This window comes from Silurus aristotelis, assembly GCF_946808225.1.
Source record: "Silurus aristotelis genome assembly, chromosome: 14".
NCBI classification, from domain to species: domain Eukaryota; kingdom Metazoa; phylum Chordata; class Actinopteri; order Siluriformes; family Siluridae; genus Silurus; species Silurus aristotelis.
The window spans coordinates 8,609,386-8,634,125 of record NC_139587.1 but is presented as its reverse complement, the minus strand read 5'-3'; the positions used below and the strand labels follow the sequence as shown (position 1 = coordinate 8,634,125).

Here is a 24,740-nt window from a genome sequence, read left to right as displayed (position 1 = left end):
CTCTCTCTCTCTCTCTCAGGCGATTGACCAAGGAGAACGTAAAGCCATCGGGAAGGCAGATTGGCAAGCTGAGCCACAGTAACCCCACCATTCTCTTCGATTACGTGAGTGTTTCATCGCGGCCATAACGGCTGGCCGGTCTAACAGCAGGCTTTTACTCCGACCCCGTTTATTACCCCGCCATCACTTTTCATTGATTCCCAGATTACGAAATGCATTTAAATATCCGCCGTCCGAACGAAGCGGCAAAAGCAAATTTAAATCCGGCTCCTCTTTTAAATACAGCTCCCTCACAGACAACGATTACAAGCCGTGAATCTCGACATCCAGACAAACTTTCGACCCTGCTGACCAAAGAATGAATTTAACAACGAAAAAGGAGTATATTCGCCGATATGAGAACAGCTACACGATCTATTTATTCCATTTCCATCCATCGATCAACATTTAAGAACAGCCTCGGAGAGTACGGCACCGTACAACAGCCGGTACGCCGTCTATAAAAGACGTCCCAGCTGTGAATATTGCAGTGCAGTTTACGGGGTTTTAAGGGGAAAACTGTTTATTTCTTTCCCACAGCTCTACATCTGAACCCCCCCCCCCAAAAAAGTGATCCTGTTTCTCACACATTAGTTCCAATACAACGTGACAACACGTACAAACACCATGACCTGTGATCAGACTACGAGGAGTCGATCCGTTTCCCTTGTAAACGACCGCCCTGCCTCATGCTTTTCTGTTGAGATTCGAGTTTAGACATTTTGGATTGAAAATGTTTTGACTAGGTTACTCCCCCCTCTCTAGGTTAGAGTGATGGGAAAAGAAAAAGGGGTTAATAGATCACTTAGGAGGTGTAACTGATATTAGAATTGGACCCTTTGTGTTGCTCGGTATGCAGCAGTGATAACTGTAGTGGCGTTCACATATAATGTGGACTGTACGGGTGGGAGCAAAGTTGAAGAGAAAAAAAAAGTGGAACCACAGCTTAAAGAAAAACCCGGTGCCGAGACCTTATTTCTGTCCTGTGCCCTTCACAGAGCTTACTGTTGAGGAATTATTTTACTAGAAGTAATGCGTTTGTGGCTGAGCACTGGGTTTTCCTATGTAAAAGCTGTTAATGGAATGAGAAAAAGGGAAATGACTAAAGATTTTAAATGTCAAGCAAAAGTCTCATAGACTTGCTATTAAATATATAATGCTGTTGTGTGTGTGTGTGTGTGTGTGTGTGTGTGTGTGTGTGTGTGTTTAGATTCTCTCGCAGATCCAGTGGTATGACAACCTCATCACCCCTGTGGTGGACTCTCTGAAATACCTCACCTCTCTCAACTATGATGTACTGGCATGTATCCTTTTCTTCACTCACCCTGCCAGGAAGTACAGCCCACCACCCACCTCAGTGCCAAATAATAATCCTGCTCAGCCCCCACACACACACGCACACACAAATGAACACACTCGCAGGAACTTGCTGATACTCTCAAAACCCCTACCCTGTTATTTGTCTCCGCTCGCAGTGACGTGCAGTAGCTCACCTTGACTGAGTTACACCCAGCCCATGTTTCCGCTCTGTAAAAAAAAAAAAAAAGAACGACAGCCTGAATGCTTCGAGTCTTGTCTTTATAAGTACTTCGCTAAAAATACAGCCGCTTGCGACCGGCTTCGCTTCGATGTGGTTATTATGTTGATGACAGTCCTTTGAATATATTTTGAACACATTTTAAAATATGTAAATGACTCATTGAGATTCAAGACTGCTGTGTTATCTGAAAAGATACGTCGTAGACCTTGATTCCGTTTATAGATTGCATTATTGAAGCTTTAGCAAACCCGGAGAAAGAGAAGATGAAGCATGACGACACTACTATTTCATCTTGGCTTCAAAGTAAGTTCCACTGTGCTTTAATGTTGATTATACCACAGCGCTGCTGAATCCAACTAGTGTGAAAGGAAAGATTCATTTTTTTTATTTTAGCAGCAACTCATCTTTGCATATACAGTGAGGAAAATAAGTATTTGAACACCCTGCTATTTTGCAAGTTCTCTCACTTAGAAATCATGGAGGGGTCTGAAATTGTCATCGTAGGTGCATGTCCACTGTGAGAGACATAATCTAAAAAAAAAAATACAGAAATCACAATATATGATTTTTAAACTATTTATTTGTATGATACAGCTGCAAATAAGTATTTGAACACCTGTCTATCAGCTAGAATTCTGACCCTCAAAGACCTGTTAGTCTGCCTTTAAAATGTCCACCTCCACTACATTTATTATCCTAAATTAGATGCACCTGTTTGAGGTCGTTAGCTGCATAAAGACACCTGTCCACCCCATACAATCAGTAAGAATCCAACTACTAACATGGCCAAGACCAAAGAGCTGTCCAAAGACACTAGAGACAAAATTGTACACCTCCACAAGGCTGGAAAGGGCTACGGGGAAATTGCCAAGCAGCTCGGTGAAAAAAGGTCCACTGTTGGAGCAATCATTAGAAAATGGAAGAAGCTAAACATGACTGTCAATCTCCCTCAGACTGGGGCTCCATGCAAGATCTCACCTCGTGGGGTCTCAATGATCCTAAGGAAGGTGAGAAATCAGCCCAGAACTACACGGGAGGAGCTGGTCAATGACCTGAAAAGAGCTGAGACCACCGTTTCCAAGGTTACTGATGGTAATACACTAAGACGTCATGGTTTGAAATCATGCATGGCACGGAAGGTTCCCCTGCTTAAACCAGCACATGTCCAGGCACGTCTTAAGTTTGCCAATGACCATTTAGATGATCCAGAGGAGTCATGGAAGAAAGTCATGTGGTCAGATGCGACCAAAATAGAACTTTTGGGTCATAATTTCACTAAACGTGTTTGGAGGAAGAAGAATGATGAGTACCATCCCAAGAACACCATCCCTACTGTGAAGCATGGGGGTGGTAGCATCATGCTTTGGGGGTGTTTTTCTGCACATGAGACAGGGCGACTGCACTGTATTAAGGAGAGGATGACCGGGGCCATGTATTGCGAGATTTTGGGGAACAACCTCCTTCCCTCAGTTAGAGCATTGAAGATGGGGCAAGGCTGGGTCTTCCAACATGACAATGACCCGAAGCACACAGCCAGGATAACCAAGGAGTGGCTCTGTAAGAAGCATATCAAGGTTCTGGCGTGGCCTAGCCAGTCTCCAGACCTAAACCCAATAGAGAATCTTTGGAGGGAGCTCAAACTCTGTGTTTCTCAGCGACAGGATATAAACCTGACTGATCTAGAGAAGATCTGTGTGGAGGAGTGGGCCAAAATCCCTCCTGCAGTGTGTGCAAACCTGATAAAAAACTACAGGAAACGTTTGACCTCAAACAAAGGCTACTGTACCAAATATTAACATTGACTTTCTCAGGTGTTCAAATACTTATTTGCAGCTGTATCATACAAATAAATAGTTTAAAAATCATACATTGTGATTTCTGGATTTTTTTTTTAGATTATGTCTCTCACAGTGGACATGCACCTACGATGACAATTTCAGACCCCTCCATGATTTCTAAGTGGGAGAACTTGCAAAATAGCAGGGTGTTCAAATACTTATTTTCCTCACTGTATTAGCTGTAGCACCCCCGCCCGCGTACGCGCGCACACACACACACACAAAGACCCACCTTCATCTCAGAACATCTAAAAGGTAATAAATAAGACACGATACAGAGTATTGCTCAAAACAAACATTTATTGTACAACACAAGTATCTCCAATCAGTGAACTTCTCAGGTTTTGGTCTCAGATCCCTAAACTACAGCTGGGTCCTAAAACTTCTAAATATCTCCCCACAAACAGCATCATATATAAGTCTACATTAAAACAATGAATGATAAGAAGGTAAAACCCGGGACAAGCCAAGCTGACGGGCGGCCATCGGAGAATGTCAAGTGGGATTTTTTGGCACCGTTGGCTCGAGTCGGACGCCATCAGAGTCTCCATGTTGAGCAGCGGCAACGGTTTTGCCCGAAAAAAGTGCCCAAAATCGTCCCAGCTGTCTCCTCATTCCGTTGCTCCATTTTTCCATCCTGCAGAGTCTTCGCGCCACAGTTTAACAGGTGGTGCGTCAGTAATAATGGTCCGTGGGGAAACGTAATGCTGTGTGTGGATAAATTCATATGTATGGGGTGTTCCCTTTATGCAGCGGTCAGTACCCAAAGGACAAGTGGTAAACCAGGGACAGAGACATGGGGTTCGATGCTTGTCGATTAATGTATTGTAGTCATTACTTAAACCACACAGAGGTTGCATGCTCAAATCTGATTGATCGAGAGGGTGTGCATAGTCATTTGGGATCAATCGTAATAACAGCTCATTTACGGGAGAGCAGCTGATTCTCCACAGAATCAAAGCAAATTTAACAACCACAGTCTAATTCTTGTTAAAATTAATTTAACATGGCAGGAGTCTAAAGTGACATTTGTTAGGTTTCCCAGCACAGGAAAGGTGTTGAGAACAAAATGTATGCTTTCTTGTTTCTCTGTTGTTTTAGAGAGAGAGATCTGACCCGGTTACTAGGCAGATGAGTGAGGAGATGACTGTTTATTATGGCTATAAAATTAGTAAAAACAGGAACTAGCTTGCGTTTTGGACGTTCCACACTTTAATTATACTATTACTCATACTATAAATACCGCTATAAAGCATTTAAATGCAGAACATGGCGTTCTTTTAAAAAAAGGTGTTAAATTAATAAGCTATAAGCAGAGATTGTGTATAATTTTTGTATGATCTGATATTTTTATTTTTTATTAATTTTTTTTTTTTACCACAGATCTGATGTTACTGGATTGCTTTCATTGCATTTTTACTGTTTCCTGACCTTTTTGAACTTTATAGGTCTCGCAAGCCTTTGCGGAGCAGTTTTCCGGAAGTACCCTATCGAGTTGGCAGGTTTGCTGCAGTATGTGACCAATCAGCTGAAGGCAGGGAAGAGGTACTGTTCCAGAAAAAGCTGCTGAAAGTGTCTATATTAAACAGCGTTTCATTCGAGATTTAGTCCACTAGTGCCGTTTCATTCCAGTTCAATTCTACACTGAACTCATTGTTTCGACTGAGCAGTTAGAACGGAGTTGTTCAATTTCTGTTTCTCTCTGTAGCTTTGACCTGTTGATCCTGAAGGAGGTGGTGCAGAAGATGGCCGGCATCGAGATCACAGACGAAATGACAGCGGAGCAACTGGAGGCCATGACCGGAGGAGAGCAGCTTAAAGCGGAGGTACACTTAGTCCTTAAGCAGTGTGGTCCTTTTGGTCGTTTTTTTAACAAAACTGTTACTCGTTGGGTGAAGAAACGTTCTTTTTTTCTTTGTTTTTTTGAGCTGCAATAAGGAGTCAATAAAACTCAAATCAGTGATCAAAAGAAAGTCAGGGATTCTCTATTTTTGGAAAAAGAAAATATTTCTTTTGATTCATTTATATAGCAGTTTTAGTCGCTTTCAGTTGGTTTGATTATCCTCAATAAAATCATGAGAATGAACAAATATGTTTTATCTTTTGAAAGATTTTAGCTTGGCTTACTTTTAAACAGTATGAATAGTAACATTAAGTGCACAAAATCCCCCCACAAAGGAACATCCAAAAGAAAGCGTGGTCCTGCTCTACATTAACTTGGGTTAACAGAACAGGATGTACTTTTGTCCTGTCCTCTGTGCTCGTGTCCTGTCCTCTGCAGCGTTATTCTAATACGCTTTTGCCTAAAATACCTCATCCAGGCGACATGGGATTTTTACTGAACACCGGAGATTAAGGAGGATCTGTACATGTAGCTTGTTGTTCCTAAACCCACTGCCGAAGTTTTTAACTCGAATATCTTATTGGGAACGTGTGTCGAGATTTATGTCCGTTTGTGTCCGTGCGCAGGGCGGCTATTTTGGCCAGATCCGGAACACGAAGAAGTCGTCTCAGCGCCTGAAGGACGTCCTGCTGGATCACGAGTTGGCGCTTCCTCTTTGCTTGCTGATGGCACAGCAGAGAAACGGCGTGGTTTTCTCCGAGGGAGGGGAGAAACACCTCAAACTAGTGGGCAAGCTGTACGATCAGGTACGCCACCCGTCAAACGAGATCTCGCTAGGGATCTGTAACCGAGCCGTTTTATTTCTTTCCTAATCCTGAGATCTTTTCCAGCAATTTGTGAAAGCATTTTTCATGAACACACACACACAAGCTCACGCACACGCCGAAACCCACAGTTTGCCTCTCTTGTTACCCAGCTGCACAGCTCAATTACTTGCTGGGTAAGCCAACGCGCTGTTCATTTCCTCGACGTTTTCAAGACCCGCCACAATTCACAGCAGATGGTGCTAAAAACTCCACATCATCAACTCCATTTTGCGCAGGCATACAGAACGATCCTGTCTGTCGAGCGTATATTTGGTTTTTTCTTTTTTTTTTCTTTCCTCCTTCTCACCCCTTTCTGAATGTCACAAATTAGAGCTTTTAGCGAACGCACCCTCACATCGGCGAATTGTGGGAATAATTGCCCGCGGTGTGAACGCGCAACACGCGCTTTTTCCCATGACCTCGGCGGGGAAGCGGTTTAATTAATAATTTGGACTTGTTTTTCTCTCTCGGCGCAGGAAGTTGCGTGCGCCTCATTACAATCAGCCGAAACCGCGTCAGGCCTCCCCGCGATGCCCCGTCGAGATTGATCGACTCATCTCAGCCATTGAATGCACTTTGAAATGTGATTGCATGATTTATGCATAAAGCCCCCTTCGACACGTCAGGCAAAAAAAAAAGGTCGGAATTAGTAGTTTGTATTGCTTAGTTTCATTTAACTCTGTAGACACTACAAGTCGTGATCTTGATGAATGGTGTTTAGGAAGCAGCTCCTTTGAATGAACAAAACGAAGCCACGGGTATTAAAGTATTTTCCTAATAAGGACGTATGTACGCGTTTATGGGAATTACTGGTGCTTATGTGCGCATACGTTACAGTTTAATTAGACGTGCGCTCATGAAGCTATGAAGAACGTCTTTGGGTTTTCCTCAATAGGGTACGATGGTAAATATTTACATGTTCGTGCAGAGTTTTTGCCCCCGTTTTCTGATCTGGCTTTGACGTTTGCTTGAATCAAAGCCATAGGATTGGCGCAGTGGAATTCGGAGGACGACTCCTTTCGTATTTTGACGCCACATATATTACCGTGCTCTTAACGCTCGCACGTGGAAGGCAGGTGCGGGTTGTTTTGGCAGGCAAGTGTGCGCTGTTCTTTCCCGCGTCAGATTTGGTCCAGAAACAGGAAGTTGTTGTCTTTTTTTTTTTTTCAACCGCTTTTCTTTGTTCTCGTGGAATGGGGGGAAAATTGTTTATCTCGTAGTTTAAGCTGTACAGTAAATAGTGTAGATTCGCTCCCTGGTGGTCTAGTGGTTAGGATGCGGCGGTCTCACCGCTGCGGCACGGGTTCGATCCTCGGTCAGGGAACCAACCCCAGCCATTAGGGTTGCACAAGCCTTAGTGCCGGTCCCAAGCCCGGATAAATGGGGAGGGTTGTGTTTGGAAGGGCATCCAGCAAAAAACATCAAACATGCGGATAATCCGCTGTGGCGACCCCTAACGGGAGAAGCCGAAAGAAAGTAAATAGTGTAGATTAACTATGTTCATTGGTCTTGTAAATATACAAAGTGACGATGACTCTAATGTAACTTGCAAAGTCGAGACATGTCCTAGACCTCCCAAAAAATCAGGGTTATTATATTGTAATTTGTTAAACATGTAATATGCTGTAGCTCACAAAACTGAGTGCCCCCCTCACATTCCAGCAAACGTTTAACTTTATACTCTAAAATATGTCCAAGTTTCATTTTTATAGTAGTCAATGTGCAGCTTGTGTACCAGTACAGATTTACTGTGCTCTAAAAATAAATCAACATAGTCATTGTTGTCTAAATATCTGGTAACAAAGGTGAGTACACCCTAAGTGAACATGTCAAAACTGTGTCTGACTCTGTGCCTCCTGGGCATGGGATTCACCAGAGCTGCACAGGTTGTTGCTGGGATCTTCTTCCACTCCTCCATAATGACGTCACGGAGCTGCTGAATGTTTGACACATGGTGCTTCTCCACCTTTCGTGTGACACTCGCTGGACACTATCTGAGCCAAACGAGTTTATCTTGGTCTAAACAGACCACAGGACATGGTTCAAGTAATTCATGCTCTAGGACAGGGTGTCTTCAGAAATCTGTTGATGTGCTTTCTTGAGAGACCGCTTCAGAAGAGGCCTCCTTCTGGGAGGATGACCATGAAAACCGACTTGTTGCAGTGTGCAGGGCATCGTCTGAGCACTGACAAGCGCACGTTCTGCTTCTGCAACCTCTAAAACAAAGCTGCAGCACTCATTAGTCCGTTTTTTGAAACCGGTTTCTGCACCTGATGCACAGCACGAGGACTCAACTTCTTTGATGGACCCTTGCGAGGTCTGTTCCGAGTAGAACCCGTCTTGGAAAACCTCTGCATGACCCTGGCCACTGTACTGTAACTCGGTTTCGGGGTATTGCTGATGTTTTTATTGCCTTTGCCATCTTTGTGGAGAGCAACAATCTAATTCTAAATCCTTAGAGTTCTTTGCCATGAGGTGCAATGATGAACATCTAGTTGTCAGTATGAGAGAATTGTACTGAAAGCACCATTTTAACTGCTCTAATACAAGATACATACATTTTGTATGGTCCTGTTAAGAAGACAAAAACATGAATGAATAGTACATACAGCTGTTATCACTTAGGGTTTACTCACTTTTTTTGCGGGTTATTTAGACAATAATGGATATAGGTCCCCTGGTGGTCTAGTGGTTAAGATGCAGCGCTCCCACCGCTGCGACCCGGGTTCGATTCCCGGTCAGGGAACCATCCCCAGCCACTCTTAGTGCCGGTCCCAAGCCCGGATAAATTGGGGAGGGTTGCGTTAGGAAGGGCATCCAGCGTAAAACATGTGCCAAATCAAACGTGCGGAGGATCCGCTGTGGCGACCCCTAACGGGAGAAGCCGAAAAGAAATCCTTTAGACAATAATGGATGGATGTTGAGGTATTTGCAGAGGACAGTAAATCTGTACTGATATAAAATCTGCACAAACGCTGGCGAGAGTAAGGCATCTCACAAGGCGTGAGATGCGTACATCCGGGCAGCGGCCACACGTATCACAGAAATTTCAGAAATTTCACGTTAGGTATTGCAGTCGAATGCAGAATATGGTGATTGTCAAACTGTTCAAACTCTGTTTCAAAAACTGTTAGAGGCCATCACGTTCATATATGGGTCTTTTTAGGCACCTGATTGTATAGGAAGTCTTTGTAGCTCAGAGAACTTAAAGTGCAGTAAAGCTTTGCCTCTAATGATGCAACAAGCTTTTTTTATTTTTGGCCTTTATCCTTCCGATTTACATTCACCGCCCGTTTCGTAAAAGGCAAAAACGTGTATTAGTGCCTACAAGTGAAGCAGGAAAGGACACCGAAAAGTCGCAGCAGAAGTCGTGTCGCTCGGAAATGATTAGAGTAGTAAAACGCGAGTCTACACCAATCGCCCGGCTCCTTTGATGTTTGTTTTCTGCGGCTGCTCTTCTGACTCGGGCTGCTTTTTCCCATCTGTTCAGTTTTGGATCGCTTCCCGAGTCTTTACTCGCTGAAATTTCACTGGCTGAAATGTCAGTTCCCGGGTTCAAAGGGCTAATTAGCGTTCTGACGCTTTGAAGCGCTTCAGGTACCTTGTTTATGCAGAAGATAAAAACAGACGGTGGATTTATTGCATTTCGGTTGTCAGCCGTTAGTTGTTTGTGTGTTCGCCATTCAGTCCGAATTTTGCAGCGCTGTTCATCAAGGCCACAATGGTGAAATATATTCATACAGTCATTCTAATTATTTTCATAATCATCATTTGGATTTGTTTTCTCCTGGTTAGTTGGAGTAAACCGGCAGCACGGCTGCAAGAGGCGATGTCATGGCTACCAATAAGCTTCGTTCATGCATACAACTGAAGTTCATCCATTTCTCAATGAGAGCTGGTGACCTCCAGTGATATGAGCAACAGCCACTGTGGGTTAATAGATGTGACTGTGTCCAGCGGCGCAACGAGCATCGACTACCAATGGGTGTGAAGACGATAGATCCATAATCCGTTCCCTGGAATGCTAGTTGTGCCACCACTCACAAAAGCTACTAGAGTAACCAATAATTTTATTACAATCCATCCAGCAAAATATCTGCATGTAGCATTAGTCACGCTTGACTTCTAGCTCAACCACGGAAATTGACTAAAGTGCCTTTTAAACTCTGCTTTCTTGTACCGGAGTTTGAGCTCAGAGATGTTTCGAGTTAGTGTAGTGTGATGTGGTAAAGGTAGTCAATGTAAAACTTCTTTTAATCCTCATTCTACACTCGTGCTACTTTCTGTATGTGGACCATCTCTCTCACTGTGGCCTCAAAGTTACGCGCAGACAATTTTAGCGAATGTCTTTGCATGCCGAACTCCTATCATTAGAACTTAAAAGCCCCAAACCTGTTCCGGCAAGACCGCACAATATGAACCCTGTGATGATGAGGCGGTGTGGAAGAACTTGTGTGTCCTGTACAGAGCTCCGACCTCAACCTCCCTGAACACCTTCCGGGTTAACCGGTAAACCGAGATCTCACCTGACCTTATTAATGCCCCAAATGATTACGCCCAGGTACCAAAGAACCAGCATGTGCACAAAGTAGCCTGCTTATAGCGCTGAATAGAACCATATCGAACACCTTTGGGATGAATTGGATCGCTGACTGCACCCAGGTGTCCTCATCTCCATCACTGACTTTACTAACACCTTTGTGGACATTCCCTCAAAAAAACAAACAAAAAAAAAGACAGGGGCTACGAAAGAATCTATAAGTTGGTTTCTTAAAATTGTACGTTTATCCCTAATGAGCACGCCAGTGGTGACTTTGGTGAGGGAAAAAACTCCCTGAGATGGTGTAAGGGGAAAAAAAAAAGGCCTTAAGATAAACCAGACACAAAAGGGAACTTATTTCATCTGGGTGGCACCGAATGTTCATTACAGTTCCATCATTGTTCAGGTGTGCAGTGATAAACGCTTCACTGCAGAACATTGCATCTGAGCCATTGTAGTAGATCATTGATATCAACTACAGTCCAAATCCATCTCTTGAGTTGCTCAGTAATTTCATGGCTCTTTAGGCTCATGTTGTTACATCTTCCTCAGCTGCCCAGAAAGGTCTCCAGTTGAAGAGAACTCCATCCAGAGGTAGGGACCATGGTCAGGTGTCTACAAACCTTTGTTCATATAGTGTGGTGAAGTCCCTGATCCTTTTGTGCTGGTAAAGATCTGAAACTGTGGTTTGGTGCTTTTTATATTGTGCTCACCAGCTAACCGAGCAATTGAAAGCTCCAGCGTTGTTGCCCAGAAACCTGGTAAAGAAATCGCCTGTTGTATGAGAAAACGAATGCTGGTGACCACAATCTCAGCAGCATTCTGAACCATCTGCACTTCTTCACCAAAAACAAACAGACCGGACATACTCAGCTTTTCCTGCGTTCCTGTGCTGGCCATTTATCCACACCTGTGGCGATTACTTTCATCCTCACCCGTGATAGCAATTTCAGCTAAAACTTTCACAGGACATATGCGGCGATTAAATTCGTTACGAGAGGATCGTTTTTTCTTGAGACATTTTGTACGCGTGTGTGATTGGTGAATTGTTTCCAGCATGCTCTACCTAGTGTGTGGTCATAAGTATGTGGAATTCGTATGTGCAATTTCTTTTCCCCCATGTTTAGTCCCCTTTTGTTGTTATAATATAAAAGCCACTCTTCTGGAAAGATCTTCCACTAGATTTTGGAGTTTGCTCGTGGAGATTTATGATCATTCAGCCACAAGGGTGTTAGTAAAATCAGGTACTGATGTGGGCTGTGCAGGACCAGGATGCAGTATAATACAATACGGTTGGAAAATAAATAAAAAAAATAATCTGCTGTCCCAATACATTTGGTCGTAAAGTGTTTTACACATATTCACACTATTGCTTTGTACGTATTTTGTTCACTTGCTGTAAATGGGAATACTGCAGCATAGATTTATGAATGTTTGAGTCATGTGCATTATTCATGTACACCTTTTTCATATTTCACTGGAAATCTGAAATATTTCATAAATAAAAAAAAAAGGATATATATATTTAAATAAATATAAATGATTCTTTGTTTAAACAAAAATAAACCCTATAACTTTGAAGTAATGCCTGACCCAGGGTTCTGCTGCTGCTTCATTGCCTTTTATTATTTTTTTTCTATGCTACTTAGGACTTAGGAATGTCATTCCAGCTCCTCTTTGCCCCATTAAATTGCTTTACTGGCCATTGCATTGATTTCCTGGGGGGGGGGGCTGGGCTCCCAGTGATGAATGGCTTTAATAAAGCAAGGTGCCGTTCCGCAAATAAATAAGCAACACGAGGATTTAGGACGAGAATCTGCCCCGGAACCGTTGGGAGAACCTGGTCTAATGATAAACGCTCCACTTTTTTTTGTGTGTGTCCCTTTTACCTCTAGTGTCACGACACGCTGGTGCAGTTTGGCGGCTTTTTAGCGTCCAACCTGAGCACAGAGGATTACATCAAGAGAGTTCCTTCCATAGATGTGCTTTGTAACCAGTTCCACACCCCTCACGATGCCGCTTTCTTCTTGTCCCGCCCAATGTACGCCCATCAGATCATGGTGAGTCGCATCAAATTGGTCATTTTTAACAGCCTGTTTAACATGTAGACTCGATTGCGTTATGGATTTCATATGTAGTCATTATGGCAGTTGTGGCTGTAGAGTTCCTGCAAAAAAACAATTCTATTAGCAAACGTCCTGAAGCTGCAAAAGTAGAAAAAATGCTGAAGCGTGTCCCTGTCTAACCCCTTTAACCCCCCACCCCACCCCACCCCCCTGCATAACCAGATTTAACTGCCTGCCCTCCCTATACAACTCTCTCCGTATCTACTTTGCAGCACATTGTCAACACTGCATTTTACCATCATTCCTGATGCATGTGTTTTCATAAAAGCGCCACAGATTTAAATCCCCGGCTCCAGCTGTGTAGCACAGAGCTGCTTAGTGCCACTGATTTATTCCGGCTCATTGCCAAGCCGAGCTCAGTCTCTGGCCCCGGTCCGGGAGCCGTGCCCACTCGGGTTTTATTTCACCGACACGGTCATCGTTTCATCAGCTTCTCGTTTTTGCTCCTGAATGGGCTAATCATTACGCTTTCCCCCATTCCCAGGCCAAGTACGACGAGCTGAAGAAGACCGAGAAGGGAAACCGGCAACAGCAGAAGGTCCACAAGTACATCGCGGCGTGCGAGCAGGTGATGGCGCCCGTGCACGAAGCTGTCATGTCGCTCCACCCTCCTCGAGTTTGGGACGACCTGCGCCCGCAGTTCTACGCCACCTTCTGGTCGCTCACCATGTACGACCTGTCTGTTCCCCATAGCGCCTACGACCGCGAGGTCAACAAGCTCAAAATGCAGATCAAGGCCATCGAAGAGAACTCCGAAATGGTAGGGGGCAACTTTAAAAAACGGCCTCGCCGAAAGACACGAAAGGCAGTTGTTTTACCACTGATTTGTGGTTTCGTAACTATTGGAGTGCATCCACCATTATCGGAAAGATAAAGAATCATCTTCCTTCAGGTGCAGCCTCTAGTGGCAGAGCTCTATGTTGTAAATTTCCCATTGGTTTGAATACTGTCTGTTTGTCTGTCTGTCTGTCTTGAGGGTGGAGCCAAACAATAATGAGCTCCAATCTAAAACTTCTAATTCTGCTGAACTTGTGTGATTAGGATCAGGATGTTGGATACTGATATACACAGAACAATCAGTTTAAAGATAATTTTTCAGCGTTCCAAATAAAGCAATGTCACCGACTGATGGTTTTTTTTTCGTTTTTTTTTCACTTTGACAAAGCCTCTGAACAAAAAGAAGAAGGAGAAGGAGCGGTGCACTGCGCTGCAAGACAAGCTGGTGGAGGAGGAGAAGAAGCAGGTGGAGCATGTGCAGAGGGTCCTGCAACGCCTTAAGTTGGAGAAGGACAACTGGTTACTCACCAGTGAGTACGCCACTCTCGCTCCTTTCTCTCAACGTGGCATACGCCCTTACACCTTAAGGCTCCATCAGCTAGCTCGGCGTTCCCAGTAGGAAATTCTTCCTGATGATCGCCTCGCAGTCGCTTGTAGTGCTCGATATTAAAGAGATTATATTTAAACAAGCCTGTAGTGTCGGAATGCTGAGCAGTGTCGCTTTGTTTTGAGGTGCTCGCTAGCTTTTCAGCGTGCAAGAAGTCGAATACTTCACAGATACTACCCAAAAGTGCCACCTGCTCAGGAACTCCTAAACTGCATTAGGAAAGTTTCCCACTATTAATTGTTTGTTTGACTCAGATTGTATTTTAATTATTTTGACCCAATGATTTCAACAAATGTTCGACACGATTAAACAAAATTGTAGCCATTGTAGACATTTAAGCGAAAGTGGGGTTATACTGAATCTCTATTTGTCCATAGCTAATTAATACAACTGCATGATAGAGTACAGGTAGTCTCTGACTTACGATGGAGATGCGTTGCCATGACGTTATCGTTATTATACCCAGGAGTCTTAAAGTATTGTGATCAGTATGGGGTAGTATGCTGCAATTTAGTTAAGAATTTAAGAAATTACAGTACATCATTTAGCAAAACGGAGCAATTTAACACTACCCTATTGTATCAACTTCACAAAGGGGCGGAGCCTGTCGATCGCTAGTGAGAGTACAATGAGTCCAAACTTATCTTACGAAAATCTCAAATGCCGCACGGAAATGCAAATATATATATATATATATATATATATATATATATATATATATATATATATATATAAAATATAATTTTTTTTTTACAATTCCTTTAATCTCGTCATCGTAAAATCGAAAAACCGTAAGTCGGGAACTGTATAATTTAGCTTTGATATAAAAGATCTATAAACAAGAAGCTTATATTGAGTAATAGGCAAAATATGTGCAAATGTGCAGTTTCTAATATGTTTTGTTAATAGTGCTGCCAAACACCACTTCTCTAATGTGAAGTGGAATTGTTCGTGGCAAACACAGTCCAGAGGAGTGATACACTCAGTAAAACCTTTACGGTTACAGCCATTGAAAATATCTTGGCTTTCTTGGAGCGCTGCTTGTCCAATCACATTAGTGGAGTGGAATTAACTGGGGGAAATAGTGAATCTAATAACGTAGTTAAGCAATAGGTGAATACACCAATATCCGATCTTATATCTGTTAACGATGTATTATTTATTTCACATGTTTTTTTCCACCTGATCTATTTTGTAATTTGACTCATTGTGATCTTTATTATTGTTTTTTTATTTTATTTTTTTATTTTTTTTGCAGAATCAACCAAGAACGAGACCATTACTAAGTTCCTTCAGCTCTGTCTGTTCCCCCGCTGCGTCTTTTCCGCCATCGACGCTGTCTACTGTGCTCGTTTTGTTGAGCTCGTGCACCAGCAGAAAACCCAGAACTTCTGCACGCTGCTTTGTTACGATCGCGTGAGTCTTTTGAAATTTCTCCCGAGCTCGTTCGGGGTTCCGTGGCGCGTCTTCCGCGCAGCTGAATGGGTAGCGTTGGGAAGGACAACAGCCAAAGTGATGCAGACTCACACTGGTTTGTGTTTGTGTAAATGGCAAGCTCCCGCTGAGCCTAATTGTGCCGAGTGTTTGATAATGCGCATTGAAGCAGCGGCGCGTAAAAAAGCTCGTTTGCGCTGATGCCGGAGACATGCGTCTTGCAGCACTGTTATACAGCCTTTTCTGCGGCTTGCTTTCCCCACCCTTATCCTTACTTCTCTTTCTGTCATGTTTTCTTCAGGTGTTCTCCGATATCATCTACACGGTGGCCAGCTGTACGGAGAACGAGTCTCGGCGTTACGGCCGTTTCCTGTGCTGCATGCTGGAGACGGTGACGCGATGGCACAGCGATAAAGCCATCTACGAGAAGGTGCGGAATTTATTTAGCCGTTTATGTAAAAGCATGCTATCTTTGTTCTTGTATATTTATTCTTGTTGTCTGTGTACGTGCCACTGAGTCAGTCACCGCTTGCAGGAGCGGCCTTCCGCTTTCAGAAGCATAGATTTGAATGATGTGCTGTGCTTTCTTCGACAGGAGTGCGGCAATTACCCGGGGTTCCTGACCATTTTCCGAGCCAGTGGCTTTGACGGAGGAAATAAGGCGGACCAGCTCGACTATGAGAACTTTAGACACGTTGTTCACAAATGGCATTACAAGCTGACTAAAGTTAGTGTTCCATGCTGGGTTTCTTTTTTTTTGTGTTGCATCACCACCAAATTCATGCTTCTGCTTTTTAGGCATGTGTGTGTGTGTGTGTGTGTGTGTGTATGTATGTATGTATGTGTGTGTGTGTATATATATATATATATATATATATATATATATATATATATATATCCTTACTGTCCCAAGTCTTTCCTATAAAAATAGACAATTCATCAACACTCTTCCCCCTTTTTAAAATTATTTCTGCAGTTTGTTTTTTATTCTTATTAGATAATCAGTCTTACTCCATGTGTTTTCTTCATTTCTTTCTCCAGATGTAGTAGTTTTAATGCCGTTCGTTTAAATCGAAGGAAAATCGGACATCTTTCGGCCCGTTATCCAACGGACCGTTTTGCGTCTCGCATCGAAGGCTTCTCGAATTAACCGTCGCTACGCGCCGTTTAGTCTTCGTCATGCGAATGTCTATATTATAGCAGAATAATGTCCGTCTTTAGAAGCGCATCTCTCAAAGATCTTGCCGGTATGGGTTCTTTAATTTCGTGTTGTACTGTCCTCACCGGGAGCCTATTAAAGAGGAAAAAGCAAATCAGCCGATCCAGAGAGTCTGATATCGCACGCTGATCAAATGGACTATTATAATGCCACCTACAGACATTAAGCCTAAGATCATGCAAAATTGGTGCAAAATTATACGACCGGCATAAAACCTGGTATTTTCTATATATAATAATAAACATGAATCCACTGTGTTGTTCTTTGTTCATTTTGCTCGCTTGTGGGTTTGAATTTAGCAGTAATGTGTTGTGTTAGCGGCCGGAGCAGCCCCTTTAAGAAGGTAGGGGATGTTGGTAAGACATGTGACCGAGGCATCATGACATGCATCAAGAGTGAGTCATAGACAGATGTGGCGGAGAGAATCCGGTTATTTTCCAAAATAAAACATTGTTCAGAATCAGATAATAAATAAAACAGAAATAATGTAAGTTATGTATTCTGTCTGTGCGGCCCGGTTTTTGGGGACCACTGCTATAGCCGATTGATATTCATTTTGTGTGTGTTGTGTGAGACTGGATAATGACAACACCAGCTAGTCATAAAACTATGTACAGAACATAAAAAAAAAAAAGGTTTCAAATCATTTTGGATCGATAAACCTAAATAATCGTGAGTCACTGCACTACACTGTTAAATATTTAGATCACTGCCGCCAAAATGCTCCTGTGTCGGTAACGATCATGTAAAGTGAACATTAAATCTGTCAATGGGGGGGTTGGATTAACTCAGTATGTGTTAAAAGCTTCTTTCTAATCACGTTTTTATTTACAGCATTATCATAATGGGCTAAATGCCACCTTAATGGGAGAAACCCGGTAGTTTTCGGTGAAATCAGACTTTGAGCACCCCCATATAACAAAAATAGCACAATCCTCGTTTCATAACACCTAAGTAGATTCGATTGTGAGATTGGTAGTTGAATCGGGCTCCTCCAATCCAAGCATGGAATCTTCGACTATTCGTCACCCCTACAAATAAGCCTAGTCAATATTTGTCAATATTTATAATATTTTTAAGGTGAATATTTTTCCGATTTTTCAGCCTCTAAGCGAAAAACAAATTCAGCTCATCACTGAGAAACTGAATTTGCCTTCGAAGTCTTTTACCTCTGACTGACACTGAAAGCGTCACCATATTAAGTGTTACATATTTAAATGCATCTTGCTGTTGAGTCCAAGTTCAAACTGCTACTACAGAGATGATAACGGATTATAGCAAGCGCAGGAAAGTCCAATAATGTCCCAAGTCTTTCCTATAAAAATAGACAATTCATCAACACTCTTCCCCCTTTTTAAAATTATTTCTGCAGTTTGTTTTTTATTCTTATTAGATAATCAGTCTTACTCCATGTGTTTTCTTCATTTCTTTCTCCAGATGTAGTAGTTTTAATGCCGTTCGATTAAATCGAAGGGAAATCGGACATCTTTCGGCCCGTTATCCAACGGACCGTTTTGCGTCTCGCATCGAAGGCTTCTCGAATTAACCGTCGCTACGCGCCGTTTAGTCTTCGTCATGCGAATGTCTATATTATAGCAGAATAATGTCCGTCTTTAGAAGCGCATCTCTCAAAGATCTTGCCGGTATGGGTTCTTTAATTTCGTGTTGTACTGTCCTCACCGGGAGCCTATTAAAGAGGAAAAAGCAAATCAGCCGATCCAGAGAGTCTGATATCGCACGCTGATCAAATGGACTATTATAATGCCACCTACAGACATTAAGCCTAAGATCATGCAAAATTGGTGTTCTTTAATTAAAATCCAGGATCTAACAATGTGATTCTCTCATTTTGGATGCAAGCCGATACCTCTGGTATCTGGTATTGTGAGTTTTTGTAAATGATCAACAGTGCGACAAAGAAAAAAACGGGCAACAAATTGTGCAGATGCAGGCCAGCATCAAAAATCTTCATTTTGAAAAAAGAAAAAAAAAGACAGTAAAGAAAAAACCGTCCAGTCAGCAGCAATCCTGCAGTCTGAGGATGCAGCGGAGAATGACCAGACTGGACTGAGCTGACAAAGGCTGCGGAAAATTACCGCATCGTCCCGAATAGAAGACGACTTAAAACCCGGGCTTTTCCAACTAAACCTTTTTAGGGGACAAAAAAAGTTTTTTGGGAAAACCAAATCTTGTCTTTTATAAAGAAAATGCTTTCATTTGAAAATGCTTTTCATGTGGCATACCATATATGTAACCTGGATTTAATAACAATTACCCTAGGCTGTCCTTCGCCTTGTAAAAAAAAAAGAACATGCCCTCACCAATGCCTAGAGAATTTAATTGCAGAGCAGTTTACAGTGGGCTACGTAACGCAAGACCGAGGCTCCATCTCCCGATGCTATGCTCTGATAGGCCGTATTTCTTGGCTGCTTGAAAGTGGTGTGAAGACTCGGCTGCATTCATCACCATGCGTTTCATGTTCGTGAGATCGCTTAAAATGCTGGTTTATTCGGCCGACTTTTAAACCGCTATGTTCTGGACGGTCATCGTGCGGGTGCACGTTATTATTGACATGTAATAGTCTAGAGCTCGCATATTAGACGACATCGTTTATTGAGATACGTTTCCGTAAAAAATAATATAGATATCTTTATATTCGGGACAATACGGTAGTAACTCTTATACAAACGTAGTGCATCTCAGAATGCACAGTAACTGAAGTCTTGAGGTGGATGGACTCTCCAAAAGCAAAAGATCAGATTGGATTTCACTTATCAGCCAGGAACAGAAAGCTGAAAAGATGAGTGTTCTCACCCAAACTAGACTGCAGAAACCCAGAAAACTGCAGCCTGGTCTGGATTTTCTCCTGAGCCACACAGATGGTGAGGTCAGATTTTGGAACCACCAGCACGAAACCATGGAGCTAATCTGACTCGTGTTAGCAGTCCAGGGTGGTGGTGGTTTAATGGCGTGATGAATGTTTTCTTGGCATACTTTGATCTCATCAGTACCAATCAATCATTGCTTAAATGCCACACTTTATCAGGGTATTGTTGCTGATCATGTGCATTCTTCATAGACACACAATTCACAATCATCTGATTGCTGTTTCCAGCCTGTTAATGAACCGTGTCGCAATGCAATAGGCGTCTCATGAACATGACAATGAGTTTAATGTTCTACAGTGGTTTTCCAGTCAGCAGGTAAAGTCCAGTAGGTCTTGCTTGGGCTGTGGTAGAGAAGCCTCCATGTCAATAATAGATTAAGGTGAGCCATACCCAATATTAGTAGTAGTTTTTAAACCCAGAGCTGTTCGAGTGCTGAACACCAAGAATACACCATCAGTGAATGCTAACTATTTGCACTACACACACTTGTGTTTATACACAATCTGTATAGAGACTTATATATTTATATATATCTCTTATGCACCTTAAATACTGAAACTCGAACCGTTAATAAGACTTGCTTGTTGTTTTCTAGGCTTCGGTGCACTGTCTGGAGACGGGCGAATACACGCATATTCGCAACATCCTCATCGTTCTGACCAAGATCTTGCTCTTCTACCCGAAAGTGCTGAACCTGGGCCAGGCGCTGGAGTGCCGAGTGCACAAGATCTGCCAGGAGGAGAAGGAGAAGAGGCCTGACCTCTATGCTTTAGCCATGGGGTACCTTGCATTCTGACCGGCCTGTACCATTTTTGGAGTAGTTTTTTATAAATTTTTTCTCCCCCTCAGGGTTTTACTGGTGGCAAAACATAACAGGCATGATTTTGGTATTTTCGTCTTAAGATAACTCTCGTTATCCGAGTGTGTACGGCTTTCAGTAGCGAGACGGTACGGGAGAAGAGGAATTTAGGAATTGAACCATTGGCGTTCCCCCTCCGTTCCCACGCTGCAGCTTAACTTCGTTTTAAGGCAGGATTTGATCCTCGCAAAACTTCGAATAAGTTGGGAATAGTCGTATTGATGAAATCAGGGGTCTGGAGTGAAGGGTAATCTTCTCTGCTTAGCGAGCAGCTCACCAAGTGAAGCGAGGCATAACACGCTTGCCTTTTAATTTTTGCTTCTTTCCAAAAGCTTATATTTTAGCTCCGTTAATCCGGGCGGCGGCTAAGAAAGATGAGGTCAGCTTTGCTTTAAGAGCCTTCCACATTAGAGCATAATGAAGTCCATTAATTCACCTCAGACGGTGCTGTCACCATAAGTATGATCTTATCAGTCACTACAAGGTTTTTCTTTTCTCCAGTCTACTCTGGAATTGTCTTTTAGTTAAGGTTTTTTCAGCGTTCGCCAGGCACTTTTATCCAATCTAAAACAAATATATATTATCCTCATGCCAGGGCTGATATGGGAGGTTTTTATAATAGTAATATTCAGCTAAAAACCCTATTAGAGAGGACACGGGACGGCAAATTGCTCTGAAAACCGTGCGAGCCGAAATATTTTTTCCTTGTCGTGTTTCCCACGGCATTACCAGCGCTGCACCTTCACTTTGTGTCTTGCGGATTAATATTTGTGCAGTGACCAAGGGTGTTTGTAACAGGATTTGAATTCGACACTTGTTTGATCGATTGGTGCCTTTTAAGGATAATGAGGAAGTGATTTCCTCTAAGTGAGTTTGGGAATTTTTTCCACCCCCGAGGGTTTTCAGTGCTCAGGCCTTTTTCCTGTAGGTTAATTGAAGTGACAAATGATCTTCAACTTGTTTATGCCACCAGCGTGACTTCTAATCTAACCAGGTGGAGGGCGGTATTGATCTTTTGCACTCGTATAGATGTACGCAATCAACAAGAAAGTGTGGAATCAACATTTACAAGCTCTAGGCATACACGCTCCAACCATTAAAAAAAAAAAAGAAACATTTTTAATCATGCGGCACGCAATAATCGGCACGATCCGAAAACCAGGGTATTCCCGCGTTGGTTCTTGTTGATAATGTCACATCCGATAGTGCTGTAGAAGATGTTTGATTCTGCATGCTCTTTCCGTTTTAACCGTGTATGTGACTTTCAGCTACTCTGGCCAGTTGAAAAGCAGGAAAGCTCACATGGTGCCCGAGAACGAGTTTCACTACAAGGAGCCGGCGAACACCGCCAACCCTGGCGCCCTGCAGAATGGCCCGGGCAGCTCCGGCAAGCCTGGCGCTGCCACCCCTGCCTCTGCCAACGCTGGAAAAAACGAGGAGGGAGCTGCCGAGGACACGGGTGAGTTCCATGTTTCACAGTAGGGTCCAGAATGGTTTTTGATCAAATTGTAGCACGTTTCTATTTATTTTAAACTTGGATCCTAAAAAAAAACCCCAGTGGAAATAGGGAACATACGGCACTGAGCCTCTGAGCTGTGGGAGGAAGGGCCAGAAATGGAAAGAACATCATTTAAAATGAACATGTAATATATAATGATATCTATAGATAGTGGTGTATAATACAATGACCCTTTAGTTTCAAAAGGACCCTATTTTTTTTGGATAAACAATGTATTGGTTAAGATCAATCACCACATAAACTGCAGCTCTAAAGCTTTTTCCTCATATGTTTTTGCTCAAATGCAAATATTTACTTGTAAATGTATGGATATCAAAATCACTAAGCGCAAATAATTTGCCTTGGCAAAGTAATTGCAACATTAAGACTTAAAACATTAAGATTATTATAGACTGTGATCTACTGTAACCAACAAATTTCAGTTCAGTCGTACGACACGGCTTTCAGTCAATATCTTTGCGATCAATATGAACGACTGACCAATCAGACGGTGTGGAGAATTTGATCTTCTCGGCTTAATGTTGGCTATGACAAATATTTACATTTCCATTTGCGGCATTTAGCAGACGCCCTTATCCAGAGCGACGTACAAAAAGTGCTTTGAGTCTTTAGCAATGAATAAATCTACACTGGTACGCCAGATTACAAACGTAATATAAATATAACTCTTGAATTCTACAGAGCAAATTTGGAAAGTGCTAATTTAAGTGTTTCAGAAAGAGGTAGTTCTTCAATCGTCGCTTGAAAATAGTCAGAGACTCAGCTGTACGGACATCTAGGGGAAGTTCATTCCACCACCTCGGTGACAGAACAGGGAAGAGCCTTGAAGTGTACTTACCTCTCATTCTGAGAGAAGGTGGTACCACAAACCATATGTTCAGTACAAGTAAAGGACATTCTGTCATTATCGAGGCTTTTGGTCCTGTTTTTAGTGCAGGAGTTCAAATACTCAAAAATGAACTTCACATTAATACATAATATTATCCAAGCACTTCACAGTAACTTTTTAATCTTAGAGTGGCATGTGAAAGCGGACAGTAATTACTAATCTTTCAATTGTTATTTTTATTGTTAATATTTCAGCCTCATCCTAGTGGACAGTAATGCTTTCTTATTCACGCCCTCCTTTTCCTATATATTTGCATTGCCCTTAATGATCATGACTTCATTACATCATCTTAAGGAAGATTGAAATTCTGATGAATGCTCTTGTTTTTCAGTACATTTTGACAATCTATTTTTTTTTTCATGGTTTAATTTAATTAAATTTTTTCATGGTTTAATGGTCTTTGCTTGATTCATCTTTTTTTTTATCATTTATTTATTTATTTTTTATCGTTAGTTTATACCTGTAACTGTTTTATCCAAATATGGTATCTTTAAACCTTTATCGAAGGTTTTATCGACTATTTCTGCTTTCTGAAATTTTTTTTGCCAGTTGCCAGATCAGATCATTGTCAATATAACAATTGGGTTTAATTCTAATGAATGCAGTGTGCATCTGATATTTTCAGACAAACCTAAGGACAAATCTCAGGTGGCTCCAAAAACGGCCTGCAAAGTCCCAACCACGACGAATAAAGCCAGCAGCAGCAACGGCAGCAGCACACCTAACAGGTAAACCTGAGGCCACACACACGCACGTACGCATGTATCCACCGGCAGCAAACCGAAAGAAACTAAGAGCACTGCAGAATGATGTACTGCTCTCATCTCTTGGGTAATGCTATTAAAAGGTTATTTCCCGAGGCAAGTAAGTTTAGCAGCGGCTTATTATTTCAAACTACTCGCCAAATAAATCCATCTTTTATCAAAGTCTACCTTTCTTATGAACTGCATAATCGAATTTGAACAGTGTTCCAGGCTAGAATCTGCTTACTGTTTTATTAAATTGAACCATTGCTCAAAGAACCCTTTTGAAAGACGCCATCTTGGCGCGTAATGGCTGTTACGACATCCAGACAATTGCGAAAAAAGGCCCCATTAAATTGGATGTATAAAGCATCGGTTTTTTTGAAATAAGACATCAAAGCGAGTCGCACGGAGCGCTTGAAAGAAAGCTCTCCATTAAGGCCCATTCAGGACCAGTGGGATTGTAACGAGTTAGTAATGGTTCCTCGAGGCCCCCGGTGTACTTTTTTTTTTTTGCTGAGGTCAGACATTTCAGATACCGGAGCGGAGAGTAATTCACCTCGGCGCACAGTTGCGAAGGGTCAGGATGCTACTCTGAGAACAAAGAGAATGTTTGAAGACTGAAGGGATTGTGAGCTATTTACACGCAAGTCTGTAACATGTCTAATGGATGTAGTCGTTTAGGTGTTGATACCTGTCGTATCTCAGGATGTACACTGACCAGGCATAACATTATGAGCGGTGAACTGAATGACACTGATTATCTCTTCATCATAAGTGGGGGATTTATTAGGTAGCAAGGGAACATTTTGTCCTCAAAGTTGATGTTTCAGAAGCAGGGAAAATGGGCAGGCTTTGCCCATAAGGATTTGAGCGAGTTCGACAAATTGTGACGGCGAGACGACTGGGTCAGAGCATCTCCAAAACTGCAGCTCTTGGGGTGTTTTCCGGTCTGCAGTGGTCAGTATTTGTCAAAAGTGGTCAGAGGGAAAAACACAGTTGATCCAACAGAC

General features: G+C 42.4%; 2 protein-coding genes across 3 annotated transcripts in view; one reads left to right on the top strand and one right to left on the bottom strand.

The window, feature by feature from the left end:
* gria3b (glutamate receptor, ionotropic, AMPA 3b) overlaps positions 1–24,740 on the bottom strand; it is a 194,349-nt gene that overhangs the window by 3,455 nt on the left and 166,154 nt on the right. The window lies entirely within an intron of this gene.
* Positions 1–24,740, top strand: part of thoc2 (THO complex 2) — an 88,436-nt gene that overhangs the window by 43,518 nt on the left and 20,178 nt on the right. For both annotated transcript variants that reach the window (XM_083560177.1, XM_083560176.1), the window contains exons 16-30: positions 20–104; positions 1,250–1,343; positions 1,802–1,882; positions 4,866–4,962; positions 5,126–5,243; positions 5,887–6,066; positions 12,562–12,726; positions 13,277–13,552; positions 13,958–14,099; positions 15,435–15,592; positions 15,912–16,040; positions 16,206–16,337; positions 20,313–20,497; positions 21,845–22,035; positions 23,610–23,712. In XM_083560177.1, the coding sequence (XP_083416303.1) occupies positions 20–104; positions 1,250–1,343; positions 1,802–1,882; positions 4,866–4,962; positions 5,126–5,243; positions 5,887–6,066; positions 12,562–12,726; positions 13,277–13,552; positions 13,958–14,099; positions 15,435–15,592; positions 15,912–16,040; positions 16,206–16,337; positions 20,313–20,497; positions 21,845–22,035; positions 23,610–23,712 (2,136 nt within the window). The remainder of the gene's footprint in view (positions 1–19; positions 105–1,249; positions 1,344–1,801; positions 1,883–4,865; positions 4,963–5,125; positions 5,244–5,886; positions 6,067–12,561; positions 12,727–13,276; positions 13,553–13,957; positions 14,100–15,434; positions 15,593–15,911; positions 16,041–16,205; positions 16,338–20,312; positions 20,498–21,844; positions 22,036–23,609; positions 23,713–24,740) is intronic.